This window comes from Solanum verrucosum, unplaced genomic scaffold, assembly GCF_900185275.1.
Source record: "Solanum verrucosum unplaced genomic scaffold, falcon-dt-bn FXZP01000284.1, whole genome shotgun sequence".
In the NCBI taxonomy this organism is placed as follows: domain Eukaryota; kingdom Viridiplantae; phylum Streptophyta; class Magnoliopsida; order Solanales; family Solanaceae; genus Solanum; species Solanum verrucosum.
In genome coordinates this window covers 3012500-3033562 of record NW_026019936.1, presented here as the reverse complement: position 1 = coordinate 3033562, position 21063 = coordinate 3012500, and the positions used below count along the sequence as shown (strand labels likewise).

At 31.4% G+C, this 21063-nt stretch overlaps 2 protein-coding genes across 2 annotated transcripts; both read left to right on the top strand.

The window, feature by feature from the left end:
- The first annotated feature begins 7484 nt into the window (after positions 1-7484).
- LOC125836059 (probable inactive receptor kinase At1g48480) lies at positions 7485-9144 on the top strand. Its single transcript, XM_049515147.1, has 2 exons — positions 7485-7836; positions 8573-9144. Exons 1-2 carry the CDS (start codon positions 7485-7487, stop codon positions 9142-9144), a joined length of 924 nt encoding a protein of 307 aa, XP_049371104.1.
- A 2323-nt stretch (positions 9145-11467) lies between these two features.
- Positions 11468-17789, top strand: LOC125837557 (plant UBX domain-containing protein 2). Its single transcript, XM_049516654.1, has 3 exons — positions 11468-12423; positions 15650-15928; positions 17329-17789. Exons 1-3 carry the CDS (start codon positions 11587-11589, stop codon positions 17581-17583), a joined length of 1371 nt encoding a protein of 456 aa, XP_049372611.1. The 5' UTR covers positions 11468-11586; the 3' UTR covers positions 17584-17789.
- Positions 17790-21063: the final 3274 nt, after the last annotated feature.

The following is a 21063-nucleotide window of genomic DNA, read 5'->3' as shown; positions in this document are numbered from 1 at the left end:
TTGGTTTATATTTTATATATATATATATATTTGATGCCCATTAAATCATCATTTCCTCATTATTAATTGTATAAAATGTGGCAGTCCCCCTTTCTCTTTTCTCTTTAGTATACTAACCTCTATTCTTTTTTGTCGTTGCATGTGAAACTTGTCCGGGTCCTCACGGACCCTATCCTTACATTTTTCTTTGGGCTATGGAGGCCCAATTCTATTTTATCGGAGTCAGTCTGCCATAAAAATGGACGAACAGGCTCCGAAGTTGAAAAATATGCGGCAGATTGGAAAATTGGAAAGATCGGGCCAAAGGCCCGCTTTAATACCAAGAATTGTATTTTGTTACTTTGGGCCTAAGCCCTTTGTCATTTTAATTGTTATTTATGTGTTAATCTAGGACAGGTGGAAGAATTGGGCCTAAGACCCAAAGATAAAATATTTTTAGCATGTTAGAATAGGATAGGTACAAATGATTTGATGGGCCAAAGGCCCAAAACTGAAAGTAGGCCCAAATACTGGCTCAGGCGGACAAGAAAACCAAATTTGGGCCCAAGTCACTTTCCCTCTTTGCTTTATCGTGTTTGTTTACTTGCCGATATCTGCTACTTAATCTTAAGGTTTCGAACATTCAAACCCCCAGAAGACACCCGTTTTGAAATAATCACTTAACTAAATTATTCGTCTCTTACTTGACTTAAAAAATAAATAAGTTTACAAAATACTTCATTTAAATAATATTACAATATTTTTCTACTTCTCCCTTAAAATGGTCTTAACTATAAAATAGTTCAATTTTGCAATTCAAGCTAAGTTAAATTTATTTTAGCCAAATAATTAATTGTCGGATAATCGCGTATTAGCGTGCATTTCTGGTGCTTTCAAACCCTTTCTGAAATACTAATAAGAACCCTGAACCCCTTTTAAAGTTTTCATTAGATTTCTGTTTTAGTCTCTTGGAAACAACAATTTTCTTAATTTTACCTTAAAAATTAAGTGGCGACTCTAAACCAATAGTCTAATTATACTTCTTAAATAAAACATGTACTTCAGTATTTGTCTAGTTCCCTTCAAATTTATTGTTGTAGTATTAATTTTGACCTATATTATTTCTTTGATTTCAATATTACATGTTGTTTTCTGTAGTTATTGTATTATTTATTGTTGCTTCTATTCTCATTTTCATTGTTTTCCGTATGATTTTTTTATCTTTGTGCTACATTTATTTATACACTTGTTTTTTAATTTTTTTTTTCGATTTGAGAATCTATCAAAAATATCATATTTATTGTATATTAATTATTTTACTATAATCAGATAAAAATCAGCTTAAACTAGTATCTTGCCTCTTCTCACTGTCATGAAAATTTCCAGTCGGACCCTTTTCACTACATGGAGAATTATTTTGACTAGTAAGGGAAAGGCTCCGACTACTAGTTGATTTTTTGTGTGCAACCAGTGTCCAGATTTTAGTTGGATTCTCATTTTCAACTTGCAAAACATGCTGCCCAGAATTTTCAGCATCTTCAACATCAGATGTATTCTATATTTTTTGTCCCGAATCAACTCGCGGCGCATCAACCCCAACTCTTGGTGTTCCCCCTGTGTTTTTAGTTGCATTAGACATCAAATTCAGCCCAACTTCTTTTGATTGCACCTCATTAGTAGCAACCTCTTGGTTATTGCAATCACCTTTGTTTTCGGTAGTTGTTTGAACACCAATAGTTCTTGTATCAACATCCATTGAGTTTACACGATTCTGCTTGAAAGTGGAAGCAACCAATTGTCGATCTAAAGAAGTAGCTTTACTTTGATCGACATCTACAGTCTTTCTTTTTTCATTTAATATCTCTCTCGCATCGCCTTAATACCTTTCACTACTGGTAGTACCTTTTAAAACACCTTCAATTGTATCATCAATTTGTTTGTTATTTTGATTTCCTTTCGAAATCAAACGACAACTATCTTCATCATGACCTTAGTGCTTACAATAATTGCAATACAAAGGTAGATTATCATATACAATCTCCTGAAAAACCTCGATCAACTTACCAAATTTTCCATCCACAAACTGCAACCTTATACGATTTGGAAGCTTTTCCATTAGATCAAGTATAACATTGACCCTAGCCGTGCTAGGCCTTGACTTGATTTGAGTTGCTTTATCTATAGCTATTGGTTTCCCAACTGCTGATGCTATAGACAACAAAGTAATCAGGAGATAAGTTCGGTAAAAAAATCCAAACCACAACTAACGTCGTTTCCTCCTTAGGGTTATATCCAATGGACCATGGAAAAACCCTACATTGGTGCTCCTCTCCATTGTAGAGAAGATAATTAGCTGAGTGAGATAAAGTTAGTACATAATCTTCATATAGATCAAACCTCAACAAAATTTGTCTTGGAGCAAGTAAGCCAATTAAACAATTGCCCTTGGTACCAAGATGTTTCGGTAAAATTGACCTTAATACATTCAAATCTGGTGCACCATGGGATAATTTAAACACCACTTCTTGATGTAATCCCTCTTCGATCATAAAGTCTTGTCTTTCCTCCATTGAAAACGTGATAGTAGGTTCTCCATGAATTATTTCGATTGATTTTATAATTGTTTTTGAGTTAATTAGGACAGATTGTTTAGGATTTATAGAATTGGAATTGAAAAGGGTGGCGTATGTGGTGGTTTGGGGGTGGTGGGGTGGGCTGGACAGCCTCGAAAGGAGGCCGTCCAGTGACCGTAGCAGCCATGACTGCTGCCTGTCGACATAGGGTTTGAAAAGTAGTCCCCGTAACGCTAGTTTGAAAATTATTATAAGCTACATTCTTTACTGCTACCAATTTTAGTTATATATTTAAGTCAACAGATTTTAAGGTGGCAATAGGAAAATGGTAATTTTCAAAGTGTGCGATTAACGAGGAATAAACCAAATAAAAAAATAAAGAAAAAAAGATACTTAATTAGATACAAGAGGAGACCCAGACCTACTCATCCACATATGAAGAGAAGCAAATACTTAATTAGAATGCAAGAGGGGACGTCATACGTGCTCATTCACATGAGAAGATACTCAAATACTTAATTAGAACTCAAGATGGGACACCAGACCTACCCATGCATCCACATGAGAAGATACTCAAATACTTAATTAGAAAGGAAGAAAGAAACCAGACATGAGAAAGGACCCAAATTTTATTTGTAAACATAAATCTAATAGTTATTGCACCATATATAGTTCTCTTTTAGATTTACACACACATATAAATTTAATTCCAACTTTGAACAATTACAAACACTAATTACTATAATACATGATTTGTGAAATCAAGAGCATTGATTCACATGAATCCATATCCTCCACCTAGATAGTTCAAATATAGTTCATGTGGGACATTTTCCATCAACTCGTCTTTAATCTTTCCTTTATCGTGTAAGTAAATCTAGTTGCCTGCTATTGCTGCACCCACTGCAGCCACTGCACCTACTAATGTTGCTCCAATTTGAGCTATACCAATTTTGTTAGTGTAATCCTTTGATGGTGATGAGTCCACAACTATGTGTTTTTCACCTAAAACACTTGAATACATCAAAGTCCCAAAACTTGAACCATTCATATCCACTAAACAAGTATTACATGATTTTGGACATTGAGAATCTAGACTAAGATTTACTTCACCAACATATTTATCGCGTGACAAACTCCTCTTACAAATCAACTCGATTTTAACAGAAATTTTACCTTGTGCTTCTATGATGTTCATCTCTGGCACGATGAATTCCAACGTCTTGTTCCACTCAGGATTTATGTTGTTCACAACATCAGGTTCTGTACACTTACTCTTTCCTGCTATTGAAACCTTTGCATAAACTTTCATTTCTCCAAGTTTTCGAACATCTATGAGGTTACTAGCAGAATGAACGGTAAAGTATAAAAATCTTCCCTCCATATTATGAGTTTCAACAAGCAAACTTTTTTGTAGCAAAACTTGTTTCTATTCTTTGTAAAAATTGAATGACCTAATATATCAATTAATAAAAACTCCAAAATGAGGACCACAAAACCTAGATAGATATTAATGGTATTTTGGTTGATCAAGTAAACGTTGAAAATTATTATTCCACGCGGTCCATGGATGAAGAGACATTAATGACGAGTCAGCGATTAAGTAAATAAAAATATGTTATATTCTTAATAGTTTAGACTTTAAAATAAAATGGGTATACATATCAATATGATATCAAAACAGGCAAATGAATTCAATTTCCCAACCATGCAAAAGATAAAAATATTTTTTCGCATGTTTAACTCATAAAAAAAAACTAAACTCACACGTAAGAGACAAATTGTATTGAGATATATAATTGAATAAATATTTTATTTTTTAAAATAAAATCATCACATACTTCGATTATAATTTCGTTTCCATATAATTACATTTGTCCTATGTACTCTTTGCATGAGCTGTAATTAGGTCCACTTGTATAGGGGCTTGACTGGTAAATGTGTGTGAATTTCATCGATCACAATTGTGTCGTAGTTTTAATTAGATATAACACACACATTATTTTACTAATAGAAGATTTAATGTATTTAATCAGTTATAATTATTTATGAATATGATTATTCAATTCTAAAATATAAAGTATAGAAAGGAAGCCATTTGGGTTTTCAAGAATAGTTAGAGGGAACTATTAAGAGTGGCGTTTTTACTTGAAAGGTTTGATTTTTAAAATTCTTAGCATTAAATTTATAATTATATTTTTAAAATTATAGGCTAATTAGATCTAATATCTATGGAGTAATATTTTAACGACTATTCACGTAAAAATCTACATTTACACTATACAACAGCCCAACAAAAACCATAACAATAAATAATTTATTAAATCTTATTTTTTTAAAATCAATTTTAACCAATGTATTTAATATGTAAAGTCAATGTATATTTTAATTATGCATTTATTATGTACTACTTGTTATAAATTGAGTATACATCAGCAACAACTACTATTTTATTATGGCCAAGTGGGTAATTCTTTTTTGGGAAAAATGACAAATATACCCTCCGAACTATCGTAAATGTATGCAGATATATACCCTCCATAATATTATTGGGACATTGGTATGGTGCCCCTGCCATCCAAAAACTAGAACATATATACTATTTATACTAACGGACATACACGTGTTGTAATCTTATCCACCGACCCGACATTTATTAAATATTGGACTAACGGATAAGATTGCATCACGTGTCCCTATTTAGTCTTTTGTTAAAGTGAATAATTATTATTTTCATGTGTAACATCTACACTATTAAAAATACATTCACAAATGTAGAACCATTAGGTGATATTTGACAAGAAGCTTTATAAATCAAATAAAAAGAAGCTTGTTTGCATTTTTTAAACAATCATCATTAGCACCAGTGCAAATATTAAAGCCAATCAACTCTCCCAATCATAAATCCCTCATCTGCATTTATTTAACAAATATATCACAGTCAAACTTTTTTATAACAGTATCGTTCGTCTTATAAAAAACATATATTATTATAGCATAATATAAAAAATAGTTTCAAGAAACCACTAATAATTAGTTGTTATTAGTGAAAGTGAATTAGATTAACTCAATATTTAAAAACTAAAAATATTTCACAACACTTCTTATATCAATATATGGGGGAAAAAAAATTTAATTAAAATATTAATCAATATTTACATAATTTAAATACAGAAAAGTGAAAACTAATAGCTATTTTGTTTGGACTCTTCAAAAATGTCAACATGTGTGTGTCAGATCCTTTAAAAATAGAGTATTTTTAGAAAATTTGACTCGAATAGAACATCGAAAGTGAAGAGTCTGTGAAACTCAGATTAACAGATAATTTGGGATGGAGAGAGTAATTGTATGTACCTGATATAAAAGCTATAAGGATGGCATAAAAGAGTATGTTGATGAGTTTTGCCATTTTGAAAATTGATCAATTAAATTTACAAAAAAAAATTCTAGGATCCTTAATATATATACTATGTTATTGGACAAGAAGATGTTGAAATTTTGGTATATTAATTATTAACTTAATTATATTACCAATTATGTAAGTGTAAAATGATTTCTTATATTACTCATTTAATAATTTACTAGTATAAGAAGTCACAAATTATTTGACATAATTATTTTTCCAAACAAAGAGAGGCAAGTATTTGTTTTGTATTTTTGTTAATAGTATATATATAATCCACTCACCCAGTTTTTCCCTAAATTTTAATTAATTCATTCATTTTAATAATTTGTTCAAGCATCTATTAAAATTTGTGTTTTCTTTATTAGGTATATGTATAATATATCAAATTAGGAGAAAAATATCATGGATCAATTTAAGCTATATACAATTCAATTTGTAGATTAATTAAATTGGATATGTTAAAATAATCAAATTACTATATCCGTCCAAATTTAAATAAATTACACAAATCATTTTCATGAATTAATTTTGTTACCCCTAACCAAAAAATATTGTCCAAATATAAGGCTCTCTTTGCACTTGTTGGCCACTTACTCTTTTTCATTTTTTTTCTTTGATATATGTATTATTTTATTTCTAATAAAAAAAAACAAATAATAGTCCAAACATCTGGTCAACTTATGTTGTAATGTCCCTAAACTAAAACCATAAATAAGTATTTAACATAAAGTAGGTGGCTTACAAGCATTTCTATCATAATCTGATTAATTAGTCATTATATAAAATACATCTCAAGTTGACTTTTGAAATATTTAACAAACAAAAAAAAGTCAAGACATTATATTTTCTATTTTAATCCTCAACTAAAAACCTTTGTGTCAAAAAAAAAAAGTTAACAAAGAATAATTGTCACCTAGATGATCTTCTCTTCTTTGTGCAATAGAGTTTCACACCTTTTATCAATTTTTTCAGCTATCGAGAGATTCCGACTTATAAAGTTGGCCCTCTTTCATATCGAGCTATTGAAGCAGCATGTCGTGCTATAAATTCATTGTGTTATGAGAGGATATGATTTCAAAGAAATGATAAGATATGGGTAAGAGTTCTTGCAGATATTCCTGTTATCAGGAGTTTTTTCATACCTTAGTTGAGTCTTAACGTCCCTTCAACATTCCTAGTCATCTTGTCTTGTTTTCGCCACCGTAATGGACTGATTTTCCTATATATTAACCTAGTTGATTTATTACTAGTTGCTTCTTTGCTTTGTTCATCTTGATATTTTGTAGTTATTATATATTTCTTTCAGTCCTGTTTTGATTACACTTCTTTTGAGCCAAGAGTCTAAAAAAAACAATCTTTCTACCTCACAAAAGTAAAGATATATAAGGTCTGCACACATCCTACTCTCCCTAAACTCCACTTATGAAATTATACTAAACACAACAATGAACTGAATGTCCTAATTGATCGTGATTCGACATTAGAAGTATATTGACTTTCTTGTCCTAGGTGTTTTAGAGCACAAGATGGCACAAAACCAAACCACATTTGTGAATCAAAAGCTAGTGTTTTTGGGGAATTCTAAAGAGAAATATGATTTGGTGGACTTGTTGAGATCAGAAGCAATGTTATTGGGAAAGGGAACATTTGGAAGTAGCTACAAGGCAGAATTGGAAAATGGGAAAATTGTATTTGTTAAGAGGCTAAAAGATTGTTGTTTGGTTCAAGAGGAATTCAAGAAAAAGATTCAAGAATTGGCAAAATTGAGTAATCATCATGAGAGTTTGCTTCCTCTAAGAGCTTATTATTATTCAAAAGATGAGAAGCTTCTTGTATTTGATCATATGCCTATGAGTAGCTTGGCTTCCCTTTTGCATAGTAAGTCATCTAATTCCCTTTATTCTCTTTGGAAAGAACTAGTAGTTTTGTATTTCAACTCATTTTTTTGGTCTAAGATAATAATTTGAATGTCGAGATCAGGGGATTTTATCCAATCCCATGTCCTATGCAGATAAACCAACTTTTATTTTACCAAGAAACACTAAGAATCTCTTTAAGATCAATGAGAAAACGTATAATACTGTCAACTATTTCACATTGGTTGAAGGAATGAAATATTGTCTGCTTATATGATTTTGGACGATTCTTATCTCATAAAGCTGTCTGAAAATTAAGCTAGATTCAACGTGCATTTTCTTCTCATGATATTGAAATCAAACTCAAAGTTTATTCTTAGTTTACTTAATATCACCCCCAGCCCCATCACTTCTCTTTATGTTATTCAGACTCTAGATGTTAAAGACTAGGCGTCAGGTGGTGTGAAGTATCCCATATTGAGTAAGAGAATGAGTTATTAACTTATCCTACTAGACAATCTTTTGTTGATGAGCTAACCTTTTAAAGTTGAGTTAAGTTCAAGGTATATTTTCTTCACAAATACTGTTATTTATATATAAAATATAATCTTAGAAGATTTCTACATAACTAGTAACTAGTAAAGCATGCATCAATTTTATTGTTACATCTTTCTTACTACATTCTTGACAACCAATCTTGTTCCTTAATGTTCCTTAACTTACATTATTGTTGGATTAACTATTGACATGTTACATAGTAAATGGAGAGACTAAGAGATCCCAACTCACATGGAAAGTGAGAACTCGAATCGCTTATGGAGTCGCTCGTGGCCTCGAATTTCTCCATGCTCAAGGTCCTAGCGTTTGTCATGGTAACATAAGGTCATCCAATGTTCTACTCACCAATTCTTTTGATGCTCATCTCTCAGATCATGGATTATTTAGACTTTTCATGTCAAACCCTACATTATCCCTCAACGGGGGTTATCAGGCACCAGAAGTGGGATATGCCTACGACATTTTTAAAAAATCAGATGTTTACAGCTTTGGTGTCCTGTTGTTGGAAATACTGACTGGTAATGCCCCGTTAGATGCCATTGACAAGAACAAAGGGATTGATTTGCCTAGTTGGGTTCGAATAATGTTTCAAGAAAAGCCTATTATTGATGTTTTTGACAAGAATATGGTGCAAAATTACCAAGAATTTGGAGATCAAATAGTTCAATTGTTAGAACTAGCAATTTGTTGCACTTTCAAGAATCCTACTAAAAGGCCCTCAATAATCGCAGTGGCTAATCAAATAGAAAGGACATGTAATTTTAAATCATGATAATTTGTACTTTCTAAAATAATTTAACCCATCTAATTGTAATAGTTTATAATATAATCTATGTATAATATATACATAGTTATTGGCATATCAGCTAAATTATTTGTAAAAATTAAAGATTATGATTATTTTTTATGTAGTATTTGTTTGGGTTATACATTATCACATTTAAGGATAAAAAATAAAAAGCTTTTCGGTAATTCGATAGAGATGACTCATTTGTAGCTTATCGAAGACATGTTTTAAATAGAAAAATATAAAGGTCGAAGATTAGGGTTGAATGGTAGTATGTACTTCAGTATTTGTCTAGTTCCCTTCTAATTTATTGTTTTATTTCTTCGATTTCAATATTACATGTTGTTTTCTGTAGTTATTGTATTATTTATTGTTGCTTCTATTCTCATTTTCATGGTTTTCAGTATGATTTTTTTCTTTTACTATTATACTACATTATTGATACACTTGTTTTTTAATATTTTCTTTTTTGAATTGAGAATCTATCAAAAATATCATATTTATTGTATATAAATTATTTTAATATAATCAGATAAAAATCAGCTTAAACATGTCTAAAGTCAATTACTTACATTATAAGTAAAGACAAATAAAGTAATCAAGAAATGGAGACGTGCATCCCTCGAAATTTTAATTTTAATTATATTTTGAGCTATAAATTCTGCATATGGAAAATTTCCAAACGAATAATTTAATGATTCTTTTTAGTTTCTTATTTTATTATGTTTAACATTATGTATTTCTCGTTAGTGACATTTTTTACGTGAACTTATAAATGTTAAAATTTTGATAATATTTTAGTAGAGTTTGAAAAAGATATTACGACTGATGAAATGGATATAAAAGGACTATTTTAGTGTATATTTTGATGATGTTTTAAAATAAATGTTATGAATAAAATACTACATAAAATTTGGAATATATATTGTGAATGAATTATCTTACGTGACATTATGTGGAAATAAGTTTGTTTGCAACAAATTTTAAAGTGACTATAATTAAATTACGATCACAAAAAATATTCCAAAATTTATCCATAATTCTGTTGATCCCGTGATTCTTCTCTCATAAAATATTTATTTATAATTTGAGGGACGTTTGTGGTGTATTTCTCGACTTAGGATGATTTGGACTTGATCTACATAATTTGAGGACCGTTAGTGGCGTATTTCTCAAACTCGGATGATTTGGACTTGATCTACATAATTTGGGGACCGTTAGTGGCGTATTTCTCAAACTAAGATGATTTGGACTTGATCTACATAATTCGAGGGCCGTTAGTTACGTATTTCTTGAATTAATATGATTTGAATTTGATCTCTTTATGAATATTCCATGAGTTTGTGGAATATTTGAGATATTCGAGATCTTGATCTCTTTATGAATATTCCATGAATTTGTGGTGAAATTTTCGAGATTTCGATCTCTTTATGGAATTTTCGAGATGCCTTTTAAGAGAACATATTACCCTTTATATAGACATGAACTAGGGTTTATGGTTGAGTAGCCTTCGAGAATGCTAATTGAAATTGAATCCTAATTGGAATTGAACAACTTATAGAATCCAAACGTAAATTGAACACGTCTTGTAGAATTTCACAAAATTTCAATATCTACAAAGTTATTTTACTCTTGATGTCTTTTATGAATTCAGGAATAGTTTGATCTATGGGATAAAAGAGATATTCGTATTTCAATATTATATTTGAAATTTTATTATAATATAAATTTATTTTTAGTTATTTTATGCCACTTCTTAAATAAAATAATTAATTCATAAATTATAATCTCAAGATAATTTAATTTGTATATAATTCGACCTCCGAATCACATATTCTGTCTAACCCCAATCTATTTTCCTCTTTGAGATGCCTTCTTCACTAATCAGGCAAGAAATAGAGTCTCGTCTTCCTTCTATGATTCCGAACTTTTGTCCCAAGAACTGATTCGTTCAAAAACACAAAAGACAGTTTCAAAAGCAGAGACATAAATAAAAATAGGATTACTATTGACTTGTGATTAAAATCCGATTTTCTTGTGACTCGCTTACTTGCTTATGATTTACCTCTTCCTTTACTAATTCCACCTGAAAATTCCCGTGTTTTATAGAACATTCCATCCAAACACGCCTTAATTTAAAAAATCCAAAATCAGATTTCTTTATAAAAAAATAAAATAAAAATTCTTATTTTCCACTTTCTCATTGTTTTTCTTCTTCCCAATTTTCAACTTTTAAGAAAACCTAAACTTTTTCCTTAGATTTCTCAGCCCTATAAAGAGATCTAAGGAGAAAAAAAATATCTTTCACTTTCTTGATATATACAAACACAAATTAAGAAACCCCATATAGATAAAGATTGAATTTTTTCAAGATTTTGATTTGATTTGATTGATTGAAAGGTTTTAGCAAAAGGGTGTTCTTGAAAAATGGGTGATATGAAGGATAAAATGAAGGGGTTCATGAAGAAGGTCTCTTTTTCTTCTTCAGGTAAGTTTAAAGGCCAAGGTAGAGTATTGGGTAGTTCTTCTTCTTCTTCAGGGCCACCCCCAAATCATGTTAATAATTTGTCATCACAAAATTTACCTTCAAAGCAAAATACAAAATCTATGGCTCAAAAACCAAGTGATTCTGATAAAAGAATTGAGAATAAATGTGTTAATCATGGTAAAAAGAGTGAATTAAAGGATGGTTTTGATCCATATGGTGAATTAGTCACTTCTGGTAAGAGGAATCCAAAAGGATATTCATTAAACGTTTTTGAATGTCCTGTTTGTTGTACTGTTTTTGGTTCTGAGGAAGAGGTTTCAAGTCATATTGATAACTGTTTAGCCTCTGAAGTGAGTGATTTGGGAGTTGAAAGTAAAGATGAAGAAATTAAGAGTGAAGTGGAAGAATGTGTTAGTGTGTATGTTTCAGGAAAGCCATCAGATGGATCAGTGGAGGTTGTTGTAAAGTTGTTAAAGAATATAGGGAAGGAACCAACGAACGCTAAGTTTAGGAAGATACGGATGGGGAATCCGAAGATAAAGGAGGCTATAGGTGATGTTGTAGGAGGAGTTGAGCTATTGGAATTTGTTGGATTTGAGTTGAAAGAAGAAGGTGGGGAAATTTGGGGTGTGATGGATGTTCCTTCTGAAGAACAACTTGTTAAACTTAAGAATGTAGTTTCACTTTTGGAACCAAAGAAGGTTGAAGAGTTGGCATCAGCATCCCAAGTTAAGGCGGCGAGTGAACCAGTTGAGCCGAAGAAGATTGATAGACAGGTAGAATTCGTTCGGTCGTTTAGTTTCCATGTGCTCATCAATGCCTTAGTTTACTAGTGCTTGAATGCTTAATTTCTTTATTATGACTGTATATTACTTTTCCTGATGTTTCAGCTATAAAATTTGCTTGGCATTCAATTATTTCTCTTAGTTGAACATGATGTAGCACCTTGGCTTCCCAATAAGTAAAGTCCTTTCTCATGAGAATTGATGAATGATGTTGTCATCCTGATATAGCATTTTAGTCCATAACTTCTTAAAACATTAAAGGCTACTATTGCTTCTGGCCTGGTGTATTGATCAACTGGACATAATATGTTTTGAGAGAATGCGGATTGATGCTTAAAACTAGAATAACACTTGAAATAGGTGCAGAAATAACACTATTATTCGATAAGTTGGTGGAGTAACAATGTTTTTATATGCTTTCTTACAAATTCGGAAACAACTTGTCTATCTCTACGAGGGGTAAGGTATGCGTACACTCTACTCTCCCTAGGCCCCACTTGTGGGATTACACTGGGTTTGTTGTTTCTTTCTTACATGAACTGTTGGATTTGTTGACTCCATAATTTTTTATGCTTTATTCATAATTAACACTCATGATACTTGTTCCTCTGAGACACAGATTGCCAAACGTGTATGGAAGAGATGAAACGATAACAATATGTTAATTAGGTTATTGTTTCGTGTTAACATGTGTTTGCTTTAGAAAGGGACCCGAGCATCTAACTGGTGCTTTTCATTTATCGGTCCTTCTCATGGTTATCAGGATTTAGGAAGGAGAGCTATAGAGTGGTTGTACGGAAAACTGACATACTTTTGGTCTGAGTGAGAACTGTAATAAAATGACAATCTGATTAGCTTCTCATGGTTATCAGGATTTATTACAGTGACTGCTTACTTTACTTTCCTTTTTCAATTCTGATTAGCTTGTGTTTTTTAGGCTTTTTGTTTAAGAAGTGGGCTCACTAGCTAGCCCACATACACTATCAATTTTATTATAAAATGTTTGACCGAATGGGTCTTTGAAAAAAAAAAAAAAAGTAATAAAATGACAATCATAAGGTTCTTTTGAAGGTGAATTCAGTATAGGAGTGTCACTAAAAACATTTCCTCTATATGTATCCTGACCGATCAGTTTGGTTTGTTCTCTATGTCATAGTTTGTTACATGCAGAGAAATCCGTAGGCAGAAAGAAATTAACATTTGCTAAGCTAGCTGTCCTAAGCATATAATTCTTTCGTTTAGATGGACAACTATAACATGTTTCTGTTCGCTGAAAAGATTTAATCCTGGGCAATTACTTTGGTCAGGCTTCTTCACTAGAGATATTACTCTACCAAATGAATTGATGAACCTTTTCTCTAACACCATTACTAGTATCTCAGCATGTCAGATACCACCTGTTGTGTCGTACTTTTCTAATAATTTTCAATTCACCTACTGTGTATCTATCCCGTGAACACCGACCTCACTCTTTGATTTTACTAAAATATTTCTCTAGACATCTAAAATAAAATCTTCAAAAGAGTAATCCAATGAATTATGTTGAACTTTGTCGTGAAGTTATCACTTCATCAAAAAGAAAAATTTTGTGAAGTTGAATTGTGTGAATCTATTATTTGGGATATTATGGAATCTATAAAATTGATGGAGCATGTCATTTATGTTTTTCATGTTTTCTCAATCCATGATAAACATAAAAGTATTCTTTGATTCTCATCTCAACCAATAAGATCTAGGCTGTTGGAGTAAGTGATCTGACTCGGAAAAGATAAATTACATTTGAAGTTCCAGTAATTTGTTAAGGTGTTTTCTACTTCTGTAGTTCAAATGCTATTTTTAGCATTATGAACTGGAGTAATCACCCAGTCTCTTTTTGCCAAATGATACTCAGATTCTTGAAATATGATCATTTTCTGTATGCATGAATCTGTATCAGGGCCTCAACTTGTTTGGGACTTGGGCGTAGTTGTATGAATCTGTGCTAGGAAAGAAAGTTTAATGAGAGTATGCTGGATATTTCGGACTAAAATTCCTTTAGTTGCTTGCTAATTTCTTTATGTTCTCTTTTTCTTTTATATTGAACACAATGCTTTACATTAATTCAGGACTGTCTTTACTCATTTCTATTTCCGTCTTTCTGTTCTGTTCCTTCTCTTTGGTTCAAGTGTTGTGTCTGTCTGTCTCAATCTAAGTTGCTCAGACTCGGGTGAGGGTATACGAGACAGATGCGTATCCGAAAGTCGGATTCGGAAAAATTTAAATTTTAAGATTCGGGGGTGTGAATCCGAGTATGGAAACGGGTGCGGAGATTCGGCTAAGTATTATAAAAGTATAGTTATAATATTGAATATTTTTAGCCGAATCCCTGCATCCGTTTCCATACTCAGATTCTCACCACCCGAATCTTAAAATTAGATTTTGCCGAATCCAACTCTCGGATTCGCATCCGTCTCAGATACCCGAGTCCAAGCAACTTAGAATAATAAGGCAACAACACAGTGTAATCATGCAGACCTTGGGTGGTAGAGAGGTTTTTTCTCCTAGCCCCTTCGACTCAAGGAAAAGAAATAATGGAAGTGGAGTAGCTATGGCGAAGAAATAATAAGAATATTGTATTAAAATGCATATGTAGTGAAATGTCTTTTTGTGTTGTAATGATTTGAACAAAAAGGTAACAGTTCCAAATCCTTCTTCGATTTTGTTCTTCAGTGTCTGCATCAACGAATGATTCTTAAGGGCATAACCTCCTATGGTAAGTGTGATTTTGAACCTGGGGGTTGGGTACATGATGTTCAGTTTGGAAAAGTGAAGTTGAACTTTTAAGTGGGCCAGTCTTTTGACAGAATTATACGATTACCTCATTTCTGTATTTAGGACAAGAACTACCTATGTTGTTCTTTACTTGTATGTTTCTTACTATTTATATAATGATCGAACTTCGTGAATTTTGCTTTAGAATTAACTTTGTTGGGTTATGTCTGTTCTTCTGAGAAATGGCATGATTCAGTTGCCTCTATAGACTTTTATAAGATATTGTCATGGGGAATAATACCAAACATTATCTATTTTGATGAATACGGTCAAGCTTAATTTTGGAAAGTTATATCAACACTTTTTATACTTTTGAAACAGCATTTTAATATCCTATTCATATGACATTTTGTTCAGCAATCGCGCTATTTTCTACCTCTGACATTCTTATTTCTTTACGCAACAGATTAAGGTGTTCTTTTCTGTTCCGGAGAGCGTAGCAGCAAAAATTGTGCTACCTGACTCATTCTTTAACCTCTCACATGAGGAATTGAGAAGAGAGGCAGAGATGAAGAGGAAGAAACTAGAAGAGTCGAAATTATTGATTCCTAAATCTTTTCGGGAAAAGCAGGCAAAAGCTGCAAGAAAAAAGTACACAAAATCCATTATCCGAATACAGTTTCCAGATGGAGTATTGCTTCAAGGTGTCTTTCTACCTTCTGAGCCAACTAGTGCTCTTTATGAGGTTTGTACTTTGCCTTTTATTTTTGCTATATTTATGGTCGAATTCCTAAATTCAAATTGGGGATTCTTTTCAAAGGAACTTATGTTAGATTCAAATGTAAAGCTTCATTTATTTCCAGAATACTAAGCATAGAATACATTAACTTTCCGAGAGCAATAAAAGATTCTTCACTGCCCCCACCCCACCCCCCGATATTTCTTAGCTCCTAATCTAAATCTTGTACTATTTGCGCTCTCCCTCTCTCTCACACACTTGATCTGTTATTGCCTTCACTCTGTTGAGTATGTCGAAGGATTGTGGCTCATCATTAGACATATACCAATAAGAAGGCGATATAAATAAGCTTTGAGTTCTCAAAAATATCCGATACACGGTATAATAGCATTACTAAAAGGCTTGAAAAATACAAGATAAGGGGTGTTGGGAATCGATTCAGTTTCTTTCTGATTGCAACATACTCTCTTGCAATAACATGAAAATAGGAGACAAAAAGTGGTGAGTAATTTTACATATCAGAAAGAAAAGGTAGGATGGGGCACCGGGGATGAGTAAATCCGTACAAGGAAGTTCTCTGGTTGCATTACAGCATACCATTTGGATAGTTTAGATTTGGATTTGCATTAATCAACTATGTTGGACAAAGTATATCTTATTTTCCCAGAAAAAGTATAGCTTACATAAAAAAATAACTAAAGCAGAAATTCCATTTTTTATATCTCCATGTGAAAAAAAGTTAAAATGTCGAATAAGCCAGATATATTTTGTGAAAGAATAGTCACCCACAGCCCGACCCCAACTTGTTTGGGACTAAGGCATAGTTGTTGCTATTGTAATAGGCACTCACAACAATGCGAAGAAATGCTCTAATTCTAAACCTGATGTTATTAGGAAACAAGAACAACAACCTTACCCAACTGTGAAAGAAGAAATGTAGAATAGCTAATATTACATGTTGTTTAGACTAAATATATTATTTGCTATGTTACTTGAACTCTCCAAAATGTTGTTGCACCCGTGTTGGATCCTCCAAAAAATGAACTACTTTTGGAGGATCTAACATGCACCCATCAACATTTTTGAGGAGTCCTGCCACCATACCTGTTTAGGTGTATAGGACACATGGATAGTCCTAACTCAACATATAAGTGGAACTTTCCTAACCAGAAACGCAAAGTTGTATAAGTTACCCTTTTGTTAATGAATGATCCTACATTTTGTTTCCAGAGTAAATTTCCAGATTTATCGTGCAGTTCTTTCTTCATATCTATTCTTCCATGTGATGATTCATAGATAATCTACTATCTATATATGTTCTATATTCCAGTTAAGTGTTTGTCGGCATGTATACATTCTTTAGATTTTTCTTCCTCATATTTGGTTCCTTTATCTGTACTTTATAGTTTGTGAGCTCGGCATTGAAGGAACCAAGCTTAGAATTTGATTTGTTACATCCGGTGCTTGTCAAGAGGCGGGTGATTCCCCATTTTCCAGCTACCGGGGAGAGGGCTATAACCCTTGAAGAGGAGGATTTGATTCCTTCAGCTCTACTCAAATTTAAACCTATAGAAACAGATTCCGTCGTTTTTACAGGTCTTTGCAATGAGCTTCTTGAAATCAGCGAGCCCCTCGAGACTGGATCAGCTTCTTCCTCGTAAGCCTCTTGTTCGCTCTCTGGACGTCTTAATTACATCGGAGACCAATAATTCTTGATTTTTCTGTTCTGTTTACCCTTTTTCTGCATATTCTTGTTTGTGGAAATGATAGTCTAACTGTACAGTACTGTTGTATTGTTTGATTGATAACATCAGTTTCTCATAAAAAATTGGTTACAAATTAATTGAATGAATTAAGAAGTTGATAATTTTGAGTTACCTATTTCAAAAAATTAAGAAGTTGATAATTTTGATTGTTGAAATTCAAGGCAAAATCTACTTTGTAGGTGTTAAAATTTGCAACATCTATTTTTATTTTATTTTCTAAGTCTAATATTATTAGTTGGTAGTATCGTCTTTTGTTTGGGAACAAGTTATCTTGAGATAAGTTATCCCATTATGTATACAACCAAACGTAGGATAAAATATTCTTGCATTTTATTTTAGGATTATTATATCTTATACCTCACACTAAACGACTCTTTAAATTGCACCAATCGAGAGTCTATCAAAAACAATCTCTCTATCCTACAAAAGTAAGAGTAAGGTGGTTTGCATATATTCTATTCCTTCCAGACTCCACTTATGAAATCATATTTTGATAAGTTATTTTTGGTATATTGATTAGGAAAGGTAAATTGATTTCCTTTATCAACCCTTTTCCATCGAGTTCGTCATATTAGGCTTGTTCAGTAGTGCAATTTATATTTTCGATATGATTTGTGTGTTACTGTACAAAAATGAATTTATTCAATGCGTACTCAAAGAATAGCACGTAGCTGCGTATTTGCCAGGGTGTTTTTTAAGTATCATGCAATGGAAGGTACAGTCAACATATTAATCAAAGTTTGGTGGATATTTTTAATTGTGCATCCAGCTCAAATAGCTATATATATATAGTTCAATAAAACCAAAGTTGAGGTCCAAAACCCATAAATTATTTTATATGCATTTATATATAATTTACATAAATATTATAAGAGGTGGGAGCGGAGGGGTAGGAGTGTGGAGTTATGGGGGATGAGGGTTACGGAGATGGAGGTAAGTACGTAACAATAAGGTGTATCGGAGGATACATATATATAAATTCTCACATAACTTATGCACGTAGGAATTTTGCGCCAATTGAATTATAGCAATAGACTATGCGTCGTGGGGGGCGAGAGGCGAGGGGCTAAGGGTGTGGGGTTATGAGGACGGAGACTACGAGGGTAAAGGTAAATATAAATTGCATTGAAGGATGAAAATGACATAAATTCTCACGTAACTTAGACACGTATTACGAATTATAAAGACAAATTTATAAAACACATGGGAATTTTGTGTTCTTTTATACCAATTGCATTATAGCCATAGACAAATGATAAAGATATACCGACACTTGAATAAAAATCAATTCTTTAAATGAAATGTCATATTCAAAGCCAAATTTTGTGATACCTTCTTTTTTCTTTTAATTTTTTTTTTTACATTGGAAAAAAAGTTAACAATTTCTTATAATCTTTCATAAGCTATATGGATAATTAAATTCGTCAAACGTAAAAAAATAATTTAAAAAAATTAAAAAGAAATTTATTCTTAAGAGTATACTTTTAAATGGATATTATTTATTTACAAAAAAAAAATGCATATTTATTAGTCTTCCTTAGATGTGTATAATTTCAAATTTTATTTATAGAATTACACGAGTGTAGTATTATAATTTTCGATAATTCTTAAACATTCATAAAACAAAATTCAAAAAGATAAGTCTTGATCAGTATTTTAAAAATCGGAGATATGAGAGTAAGGTGTTTTGCCTAGCACCAGGCAAAGCGTAAAACATGATAATAGAAAATACATTTTTTTTAAAATATATAAAATAATAAAAATCAAAATATCCTAAATGTACGCTTTTACATTCAAAGTCACAAATTTTAAGATATACATTATATGAATTTACGCTTTTTATTTATATCTCAAAATATCGCTTTGAGACTCACCACAAAAACGTCTTTTGAGAATACTAGTCATACTATCATAAGTATTATTAAATTTAACCTTTCTTGAATATATATAGGAGGAGACAAAAATAAACTATTGATATTTTGTACTTTGTATAAAAATGAACATGTATGTCACATGGGATAATAAAAGCTTCAACATTAATTGTAGGCATATTTGTCTAAATTGATTTGAGGCCTTCTATGTAACACGATGTGATGATGGATACTTTAGAGGGGACCAAAACAAAAATTTAATAGCGTACGCCAGATTTTATTTGAAATCAAATAAATAAATAAATTATGTGTATATTTTTTATTTTTATATTTAAAAATACTAGTCTTGATACTATTTTCATTATTCGATTTGATCTTTTCTAGATATGGGACAGTATTGGGAAAAAGCGTTACACCCTTTTTAAAAAGAAAAAAATGAGGAAAGGGACTACGAGATGGATCAATATCAAATTTATTAATAAAGTGAAATTTAAAAATTCATACATGCAAATTTTGTTTTAAATGATGTATGTTTATTCGAAATTTGATTAAAGATCAAAATACTAATAAAAAAATATGTGACTTAAATAAGGAGCTAAGGCACAAAAGAGGATTGGATAATTTGTTTCATCGAAAAATTAGATGTATATACAAATATCAATTTTCTTAATATATATAATAAAGTAGAATCTTTTCAATGAAAATTATACCTCTATATTGTTTCACTTATGTCTACCTATAAATTTAATGAATACACACTATTAAAACAAGCTATGTGATTGTTCTTGTGCTATGTTAGGTGAGAATTATTGAAATACTTTTATGTTATATATGTTCTACAAAATTTAAATTTGTCTTTAGATGATTCATTTTTTGTACTCCAAGTCATAAATGGAAGGAATAGTAAAGTTGGGGGATCAAAAGATTCATTTTCATAAAAGAAATAGACACGCAACACCTATATTATTATGTTGATTAGCATATGAAGAGTTAGAATTTCGACTTTACAAATTTGGATTTAAAAATAACAATTTCAAGTGTTAGTAACTGGATTCTAGACGTAATACTTATTTATATTTTGTGAATTTCTTATCATAAATATATTGTTTGAACAAATGTTACTTATTCGTCGAAGACTTGACCTTATATAAGGATTCGAAAATCAAATTAGAGTAAAAAGTTAGTAAATACAGTTAAAGGGTAACACATGATAACATAAAGTAAAACTATCATTATACAATAATAAAAACATGGTTTATAGTAAAAAATACTTTAAATAATATTAGAAATCAAAGTTTATATTCAAAATGTATGTTTTTACGTCTGAAAACTTACGCTTGAATGCTCGAAATTTACATCTTAAATTTTACGATGTACGCTCCATATATCTATGCTTTTTATTTACCCCCTCCAAATATTTTTGATATGCTCACTTTAATTAGGATTCACTCCAAAAAAAAAACACTTTCAAATACTAGTGTTGATACTATCATCAGTAAAAATT

What these genes read in the sequence shown, in the direction of transcription:
- LOC125837557 (XM_049516654.1), top strand. Translation starts at nt 11,587, where the DNA reads ATGGGTGATATGAAGGATAAAATGAAGGGGTTCATGAAGAAGGTCTCT. An exon ending in CGAAGAAGATTGATAGACAG is followed by an intron (nt 12,424 to 15,649) that starts GTAGAATTCGTT and finishes TTTACGCAACAG; the next exon opens with ATTAAGGTGTTCTTTTCTGT. An exon ending in CAACTAGTGCTCTTTATGAG is followed by an intron (nt 15,929 to 17,328) that starts GTTTGTACTTTG and finishes TGTACTTTATAG; the next exon opens with TTTGTGAGCTCGGCATTGAA.
- LOC125836059 (XM_049515147.1), top strand. Translation starts at nt 7,485, where the DNA reads ATGGCACAAAACCAAACCACATTTGTGAATCAAAAGCTAGTGTTTTTG. An exon ending in CTTGGCTTCCCTTTTGCATA is followed by an intron (nt 7,837 to 8,572) that starts GTAAGTCATCTA and finishes CATGTTACATAG; the next exon opens with TAAATGGAGAGACTAAGAGA.